Here is a 9,396-nt window from a genome sequence, read left to right as displayed (position 1 = left end):
CCTGGGGTTGCAGGGGGAGCCTCTCCCAGCCTGGCTCCCCAGATATGTGGGACCTCTCTGGGGTTGTGGGGAACCCCTCTCTCTGCATGGTTCCTCAGATAAAGGGGGACCCCCTCGGGGTTGCAGGAGACCACTCTCCCTACCTGGTTCCCTAGATGTAGGAGACCTCCCCGGGTCCTGTACTTTTGGGGTCTCACTTCCCTCCCCATTCCAGTTCTCCATCTCTTTGTTCTTCCCTAACCACCAGTTCTGAGGGGTGGGGGACACACCTGTCTCACCCTATTCACTCTATTTAGCGTTATGGAGTGCCCTTTATTGTCCTTATCCCCTTGGTCACCCCCTTACCCTCCCCCCTCAAAGGGACAACAGCGTCCCTTCCGTGGGGCTGACAGCTGGGGTGGATGCTGGTTCTACAGGAGGAACTGCCGGGGGAACCCCAACTGCCTGGTGGGCATCGGGGAGCACGTCTGGCTGGGCGAGATCGATGAGAACAGCTTTCATAACATCGATGACCCCAACTGCGAGCGCCGCAAGAAGGTAGCCCCCCCACCTCCACACCCCCTAAAAGCATCCCCTGCCCTTCCTGGTCCCTGAGGCAAGGTGGGGATGAGGGGAGGTGACACCTTCTGTCTCCCTGTAGCCGGAGTGGGTTTCGGCTGTGGCTGTTTGGGTGGTGCTGGAACAGCATTTTTCCAACAAACAGGAAAAAGCGGCCACCCCAACTGCTGGTTTTTTGGGTTGTTTTGCTCTTCTGCAGCAGCAAGTGACCACTGTTGCTTTCTTTCTCACACCAGAACGCGTTCGTGGGCTTAACGAACCTCGGCGCCACGTGCTACGTGAACACTTTCTTGCAGATGTGGTTTCTGAACTTGGAGCTCCGGCAAGCCCTCTACTTGTGCCCCAGCACCTGCAGCGAGTACGTGGCTGGAGAGGGCATTCCAAAAGACAAAGGTGGGTGGTTTTGCCTGTTTTCTCCTAAATTTTACACACGGGTGTCAGTTTTGGGGTAACATTTATTGGGAGAGTTGATGGGTAAAGCTACAGCCACTCGTCCAGTCTCCATAATGTTGTTTCTGAGCTTATCACCTGCCTTTTAGGAACAAACCGTCCTTTACTTGAGTTATTTCTTGAATCAGAGTGATCCAGTCGGGTTGAAAACTCTGATTTGGGTTTGTTTCTTGCCAGGCTGCTTTCCAGACTGCTTCCCAGCGTAATGATGGCGCTGGGGGTGGAAGCACTTGGGTTGGGGCTGAGCTGCACTACCGTGGTGCCACAAATTTAGGTCCCTGGTATGAATGAGGCTCCCAGTTGCCCGCACAGCGGGCACCATGGCTTTATCTGACAGACTTTTATGTATGATATGGTGCTGTAAGTGCAGGGGAGCTGCCCGATTTCTTCTGTTCCTGTTTTTATAGTATTTTTAAGTGATGTCTGACCATTTAAGGTTTAAAAAAAAAAAATAAAAGCTTTTGCTGTGGAGTAATTGGCACTGTGGGATATTTACAGTTGGACTCGGTGATTCTAAGGGCTTTTTCCGACCTAAGGGATTCTGTGATGTTTGGTCCATGCTGGGACTTTGTCATCACTGACATGATCTACTTCGCTTCTCACCGTAATTTAAAACACTTTTTTAAAAAACACATCATTTCTAATAATTTAATTTACCCATACAATGAAGAACAAACAAATTCCTTGGAGTAATTATCTCTTGCCTGGAATGACTTGCTGTAATGTGTGCGTCTTGTTTTTTTGAACAGATTATGAGCCTCAAACCATTTGTGAACACCTCCAGTACTTGTTTGCCTTGCTGCAGAACAGCAAAAGGCGATACATTGATCCCTCTGGGTTTGTCAAAGCTCTGGGCTTGGACACGGGACAACAGCAGGTGAGTTTGAGTCATTATCTTCTTTAAATTAGTGTGAAAGTGCCTTTTTATGTTATTTTACCCTCTCCGAGATGGTTTCTGCTGCTCTGTACAACCAGAAAGGGAGAAGCTGTTCTCCAGGCCTGGTGTGGGAGATCAGAAGGAGCCCCGGGAGCGATGGGATGTGTCGTTAACCCCTGATCGACCCCAGCACCCTGCAGGATGGGAGCTGATGCTGCCGTAGGGTCTTTTGTGGGTTGCCTCTGCCCTGTGGGTGGCTCAGCAGGGGTTGAAGGGTCCTTGCAGGGCAAGAAGATGTTTGTTTGGGTCACTGAGAGCCAGCCAAGAGGCAAGTGCTGCAGAGGGGTCCTGTGAGGCTGACGTGAGCTCAGGAGAAGGGCGCAGCTTGAGAATACACTTTGAGAAGCGAGAGGAAGGTTGTTGGAGATAGAGCCTGAGCACTGACGTGCGTTTCCTCGGGAGGATTCGTGAGGGGAAGGAAGTGGTTGCTGTTGACCGGCGATACTGGAGGACAGCTGGGAGAGGCCAGAGCATGTTGGTTTTCAGAACGGGAGAGCAAAGGAGAGCCAGGGTGGGAGAGAAGGGCCCCGAGATGAGCGCAGGGAAGCTCCTGAGCCTCGCGGGAGGGGACAAATCCACAGAGCAGCTTCATTTTTGGCGTGTTTGTAGTCTTCTCCCCTTTAATGCAAGCAGGGACAACTTGTATTGCGTGCTGAGCTTTGAAAAGCGAGCATTAACAGGATAGAAAGCTCTGCAGGAGGTTTGTTTTTATTTTTGTCCTTCCAGAGCCCTGTGAGGAGCGGGGCAGATGTCAAACCACCCGGTACAGCTGGCCGGGAGCCAGGTTAACTCCCGCTGGGGACCTCACGCCCCTTTTAGGCAAATTCCTCTTTCTTTTCTTTAGTTCTCTTGCCTTTATTTTTTTTTTTTATTTTTTTTTTAAGCTTTTTATATTCAGTGCACGCCGGAGCCTCTGCGCAGCCTGTGTGTAGGGCTCAGGGTAATTTGCGGTAAATTAGCAACGACGTTGTGATTGGGCTTTGTGCCGTGGCGTATTGTTAACAGTCTTGGCTTTCTTTTCTAGGATGCCCAGGAGTTTTCGAAGCTGTTCATGTCCCTGCTGGAAGATACTTTGTCCAAACAAAAAAACCCAGATGTTCGAAACATAGTGCAAAAGCAGTTCTGCGGAGAGTACGCCTATGTCACGGTGTAAGTATTTGGTCTTTGGGAAGAACCTTGCTGTAAAATATTTAAATGTTTTAGAAGTTGAAGAGGGCAGGAGCCCTCCTAAGAACCGGAGCAGGCAGGTAAGCTTCTGCCAAAACACTTTGCAGGAGGTTTTTAGCTTTTTTTTTAGGTTTCCTGATCTTGTGCGCGTGGTGGTGTTGCAGGTCGCCAGCTGCTTTTAATCCCTTAAGGAGAAGGTACCAATTAAACCCACAGGTGTGTTAATGGAATGTAAAGTCCTGCAGCCAGAAAATAGCATACTCTGGTGTCGTATTTTCATTCCTGTGTTGTCAAAGCTGTCGATTTCACCTCAAAAATGATACAAAAGGGTGTGTGCGAGCTGTCAGCTCCTGTTTTTCCTGGTAGATGCTATTTTCCTGTTAACACCTTGCAGAGTTTCTGCGGTGTGGAGGTATGAACTGCATTAACTCTGGTTTAACTTTTTCTCCTGGTTTTGTAGCTCAAGGAGTATTTTACTGGTGGCTGGGGAGTTCACACGCACGAGCCAGGGAACCGTCCTCACGTGCTTTTGTCTTTTTATTTTTCAATCCTAGCTGCAACCAGTGTGGCAGGGAATCCAAACTCGTCTCAAAATTTTATGAGCTGGAGTTAAACATCCAAGGGCACAAGCAGCTCACAGACTGTATAACAGAATTTCTTAAGGTACGAGCTCATTGTTTTTTGAGTCCTGCTGTTCTTAGCACGGTGTCTGAATTTCGTCCTTCAATTAACAGCCTTTGGGGTCGGTGTCGGAGCAAAGCGACTGAGTTGTCTTAGTGAGATGCATTCAGAAGGCAAGATTTTTTTTCTGTGGATGAAGAAAATGAGGATTGAGTGGCACTGAACCGTTTGGCACGCGTTTTGGCTTTAAATACCACTTGCAAGTCGCATGTTTAGTTAAAATACTTACCCAGAGAAGTTGGGAGAAAGTCCCCGAAGTCTGATAAAAGGTCCCCGCGTGCTTTGTCATGGATAGTGCCAGGAGAATGGCTGCTTTCTGTGTTTTCTGTATCAGTGCTTGTCTTCATGGCAACAGGAGACATTCCCCACTCTAAAATACGCTCTCCAAAATCCTAGGGAGGGCCGGGAATAGCTCCGGGAGCAGCTGCAAGTGCTCTTAATTCAACTGGAAAGTTTGCCTAGATCTTAAAATCCATCACGTTAAAGGTTTGAGGGGTGGAGGACAGAACTAACCTGAAATGTGACTCTGTACCCAAAGCTGTTGTCTGGCTGTTGGGCAGCGGCTTTGCTGATGCGCTCAGCAAACCGGTTGCTCGGCTTGTGGAAGGTCTGCTATGAAAAAAGACTGGTTTGTGTACGCGCATGAAAGTCCTGCGAGGGTGAACTTCGAGTTTATTTGCTCCTCCTTCAAATAAAACAACCCCGTGACCTCGATCTGCGCGGTTGGAGTTCTCTCCCCTAATCCTGCCCTATAGGCGTAAACGAGGACTCTTACCCAGTGATGTCTGTGTGTCTGAGCACAAGAGGATTGTCATTTCCAGGCTGGAATGTGGCTTTATGTTAACTTGGTCCACGTGAGCTCTTAAAAAGGCGATTTAATTATTTTCCTTTTCCGTAGCCCTGGTTTTTCTAAACCAACTCAGTCAAGCAGGAAGCGAACCTGATGGTCTTGTAAGCCTTGATATGGTCTGAAATTTTCCTTAAAGCGAGAGCAGCCTGCTCTGGCCGTGCTGTGAAGCGCAGTTATTAGTGCATATTTTTAACCAAGAGATTATTTTGGGAAGCAGCTGCGTAGAGGCTTAAATGGTTAAAATAACTTCAGTGCTTTTCCGTCTCCAGCTGTTGAGCAACTCGGACTGGTTGACTTTTCAGTGGTTACCTCTTCTCAAGATCTTTCTTTTTGCTTCCCCTCGCCGCTCAGGAAGAAAAATTAGAAGGGGACAATCGCTATTTTTGCGAAACTTGTCAGAGTAAGCAGAACGCCACGAGGAAGATCAGGCTGTTAAGTCTTCCCTGCACGCTCAACCTGCAGCTGATGCGTTTCGTGTTCGACAGGTAAGCCTCGCGCTGGTGCATGCGCTCTGAAAGCGGGAGTGCCTTGGGTTTCGTGGAAGCTCCTTGGGAAGTTCTCTCCTCTGCTCCTTCCGTGTTCATTTGAGAGATCGAGGACTGAGCAGGTGTATGAGCTTCTCTGGGGATGCCCGGTGGGTTTCAAGGGCAGTTATTTTGAGGTGCGAGCTGTTACTACTGTCCATTGAACTGAGCTTTGCCTCCGCACAGACAAACTGGCCATAAGAAAAAGCTGAACACCTACATCGGTTTCTCCGAGCTGCTCGACATGGAGCCTTTCATGGAACAGAAAAGTGAGTTTTGTGCTCTGTGTTTCATTAATGCTACGGACCGCCCCTCGACAGGCAAGAGGAGATCTCCCCTGATTCCCTTTTTCCGTGGAAAATTACGTTTGTAGCACACATTTCAAATAACTGCCTCGCTAAGTGGGTTGCGGAAGCCACAGCCTACTTAGCAAGGTCTTGGAGAGATGCAAAGTCAAGTGCAAGTCGTTGTCTGTGAAACGTGAAGCTCTCAGAAAGAAGAGATTGACGCTGTTTCACCCGGAGCGCCGCGTAACTGCTGCTGCTTTCCTTCCAGATGGCGTCTACGTGTATGAGCTCAGCGCCGTCCTCATACACCGGGGCGTGAGCGCGTACTCCGGGCACTACATCGCCCACGTGAAGGATCCGCAGACGGGCGAGTGGTACAAGTTTAACGACGAAGACATAGAAAAAATGGAAGGGAAGAAGCTGCAGTTGGGGATTGAGGAAGATCTAGGTAAAACCTTTAAGTTGTGAGTGCCCTTTTAAAATAACTCTTTTCACCGAAAACACGGAGGCTGAATACGTGGAGGCCCCGTTAAAACAAAAGCGCTCCTACGCGCGCTGTCATGTCCTAGGAGTAACGTGTGAAACGGCAATTCTGTTAATTGCAGACAGATTTTCTTCGTTTCAGCCCCGTGCGAGTGTTTACGCACGCCTCGTGATCGGATCCTCTGGTATTTCTCTAGTCCGCCGCGTGGCAGATAAGGGCGCTGATAGCTCGGGCAGCTGCTCTATCGGGACGGAACAGGCCAGTTGCTGCTTCCTCGGCCAGAGCTCAGAAAGGAGGCTCAGGAGCAGATAACGAGATTACTTTCAGTTTCCCTAACACGTTACGGTTTTATTTCCACTGAGGTGTTTTTCACTTGGAGGCAGGAAAGAGCCTCCGTGACAAAACGTTGATCCGAATAATGACTTAAAACGAAAAAAAGCCTTTTTACTTTGTGCTTTTTCTTCTCTTCCGCCGTGCTGTTGTTGGCTCGCCTCGTGCCAGTGTTCCGGTTCCTCCCAGATCACTGTGTTCTCTTGACAGGACGGGGTCTTGATTTCTTGGAGAGCTTGGCCTGAGGCCAAGACCAGTTTCTCAGTTTGCAGTCGAGATACAGGAGTGGTTCGGTCTTAAATTGGCATTTTGAGTGCTCAGATTGTCACTGAGTGTTCCTTAGAAATCGTAGGATCGTTTAGGTTGGAATAGACCTTTAAGATCGAGTCCAACCATTATCCCAGCACTGCCAGGTCCACCGCTAAACCATGTCCTTAGTGCAGGACACTTTGCAGTGTCGGGAAACAGGGAAGTCTAACGCCAGAATTTTCGCTTGTAATGTGAGCAATCCATTCCGTGTAACCCTGGCCCGCAGGGAGGCTTGTGCTTTGCTGCAATTGGGCTTGATGAAATAGCATTTTTCTCCAAAGCATCCTTAAAGAACAGCTTAATGAAAAGACTCCCTCGGATGCGGTTGCTCCCTTGGTTTGTTGTAAAAGCCAAGTCGGGCTGAGCGCGCCCTTGAGCAGGCGCGGGGGCATCAGCCTCCCTCTCCCGTTTTCTTCCCCGCGTGTGTCTGCGTGATGCCGCTTTCTTTTCGACTCCCTTGCTGGTGAACACCTTGGGTTCTGCCATGACCTACATCAGTGCTGGCTGCCGCCGGAGCAGCTTTGTCATCCTGTTAGCGTTTGCCTGGCGCTCTCTTCCGACCCGATTTGGAAGCTGGTTAGACATCTAGTGGTGTCAGGTAGAAAAATAAGCCCTGGAAAGGAAAGAAGAGCTGCTCAGCCTTTCTCCTTAACCTCCTGAGTTACCTGGTGTAGCAAAATAAGGTGTGGATAAACCTCTGTGGCCTCAACCTCGTAAAGGTTTATGCTGTACTGCAAGTTATTCTTGCTGCAGTACCAGGCTGCTTGAAAAATATCATTGAAGTGCATTTAGAAGTCTCTGTAGGCTGTGAGCCGTAGTATTTTAATCAAGCGCTGATGTTATTTGCCTGCAAAACCGAGGCTCTTCTTTGTTAGAAACACCTGTGCCAGCAGGAGAAGGTTGGTAATGGAGAGCGGAGGCCTGCTGTGGAGAGGGTCCGGCAGCTCGGCTGCGCAGATGGAAACAATTTAGAAACTATTTGGAGAAAATGCAAATAAAGAGGGTCTAGGAAGTCCCCTGGATGGTACGGTCGGAGAGGGACGTGAATTTTTCTCCGGAATTTGGGCAGGACAGATGCCTTTTGTGATGTTTCAACAGAGTTTGCCCTATGGAAGGTTGTTCCTTTTATTTATTGTTTGTTTTTTATTAAAATTAACAAAATCATAGTTGATTTTTGAAGCTGCAGCTGTAGATATGTTTTCCTTTGCCTGGCAGTGTGTCTGGGAACGGTGACTCTTGCAACACAAGTTCACCAGCTGCTCCGAAATGACCATTTCTGCAGCCGGTTGTTCCCTAAAAGCTTTGTTGCCCGGCACGAGGGCGCGTGTTTTCTCACATACGCCATCACCTGTAAATAAGATTTTATTCCCTGAGGATTCGCCTCCATTTTTTTGATGTCAAGACACTCGAACAGGAGGCAGGAGAGGAGAAAAGATGTTTTTGCAAGAGCTGCTTTTTGGCTCAGCAAGGTTTAATTGGGGAGAGAAGAAAGGCCCTTGTAGAAGGGTGGCTCTGAACAGGCTCCTAATTTTAGTCCCTTTGAATTACGCTGCCTCCAGAAACGCTGGAGGGATTTGGGTCTAGCTTTTGGGATACAATTTCGACTCGTGCCAAGCCCAACGCTTGGCAAAAAGAGGCCCGGCAGGGCGCAGCGGGGAGAGAGAAGCCGGCTAGGTGGCAAACTTGTCCCGCTAATGGAGAAATCGGTGAGCGAGCTTGTGTGTTTATTGTGATTTTGTTTGGTTTTTTTTTTTTTTACCTTCTGTACCACAGCGGAACCTTCGAAATCCCAGACTCGCAAACCCAAGTGCGGGAAAGGGACTCACTGCTCGCGCAACGCGTACATGCTGGTGTACAGGCTGCAATCCCGGGAGAAATCCCTGACAATCGAAGTACCAGGTAAGTGAGACTGGACTCTCTTGGCCTCTCTATCTCGTCCCGTGACGCGAGGCCAGGAGTTGGGTTTTTGCTTGAAGCCCACTTTTGCAACCGCTGTCTGCGAGCCCCTAAAGGTGCCGTGACCAGTGAAATCCCTGGGCTTTCCTTAAATAATGTTAATTAATTAATGATTCCACCCCTTTACCCACTCAGACCTTGCTTTCTTAACCAACAAGACAAAGTTGGGTCATAGGCTGGACTTGATGATCTCAGAGGTCTTTTCCAGCCTGAATAATTCTGCGATTCTGTGAAGGTGGGAAGGGGTTAGGAGAAAATCATCCAGCTGGGAGCAGCGTGTGGTGGCAGGATTTGCACCTGGGATCCTGCAGGAACCGCTCAGGTTGCTGAAGGCGAAGAACAACAGCGTGGTTAAATGTCACCGGGGGTGAATAATCCTGACACGTGTCAGGTTTCTTCTGCGAGTGCTTAATCTTTGCCCTGTTGAGAATAAACGGCGTGAAGGGAAGAGGATGCGAGCCCTTCGCAGGGGTTTTGTACGAGCACGTTCGTGTCTTGCTTCAGAGTTACTGGGGGTGGCAGAAATCCCTGTGGGTTTGGCCTGTGGATTTAATGAAGCTTCGCATTTGCTTGCTGCTCCATTAGAAATATTAATTAGGCCCCTGGCACTGATGGGGTTGGAGGTGTGTTCCACCTTCTTCCCTCTCCTGCGAAGCGGCGACAGCGGAGGTGGCACGTCCTCTTCCCTTCAGGTTATCTGGGCGTGAAGGGGGAAAATTGTACAAGTTCCCCCCCAAATAAAACAGCACCAAACCTCTTTCAGCCCTCCCACTGCTCAACCTCCCCGCTTTGCGAATTAATGCCGGTTCCTGCCTCAGACCTGCATTTCCAGGCTGCTTCCTGAGCTCTCTTACGCTCCCTTT

General features: G+C 49.2%; 1 protein-coding gene across 1 annotated transcript in view; it reads left to right on the top strand.

Moving 5' to 3' along the window:
- Positions 1–416: 416 nt before the first annotated feature.
- The window catches only part of USP48 (ubiquitin specific peptidase 48), a 28,008-nt gene continuing 19,028 nt past the window's right edge, over positions 417–9,396 (top strand). Inside the window, exons 1-9 of the mRNA XM_009876320.1 lie at positions 417–537; positions 795–951; positions 1,758–1,885; positions 2,970–3,094; positions 3,667–3,775; positions 4,995–5,128; positions 5,354–5,436; positions 5,723–5,902; positions 8,351–8,476. Coding sequence (XP_009874622.1) covers positions 855–951; positions 1,758–1,885; positions 2,970–3,094; positions 3,667–3,775; positions 4,995–5,128; positions 5,354–5,436; positions 5,723–5,902; positions 8,351–8,476 — 982 coding nt within the window. The 5' untranslated portion in view covers positions 417–537; positions 795–854. The remainder of the gene's footprint in view (positions 538–794; positions 952–1,757; positions 1,886–2,969; positions 3,095–3,666; positions 3,776–4,994; positions 5,129–5,353; positions 5,437–5,722; positions 5,903–8,350; positions 8,477–9,396) is intronic.

The sequence above is a fragment of the Apaloderma vittatum genome, unplaced genomic scaffold (genome assembly GCF_000703405.1).
Source record: "Apaloderma vittatum isolate BGI_N311 unplaced genomic scaffold, ASM70340v1 scaffold8199, whole genome shotgun sequence".
Lineage (NCBI taxonomy): Eukaryota > Metazoa > Chordata > Aves > Trogoniformes > Trogonidae > Apaloderma > Apaloderma vittatum.
The sequence above is the reverse complement of the archived record's forward strand: the minus strand, read 5'-3'. Positions and strand labels throughout refer to the sequence as shown.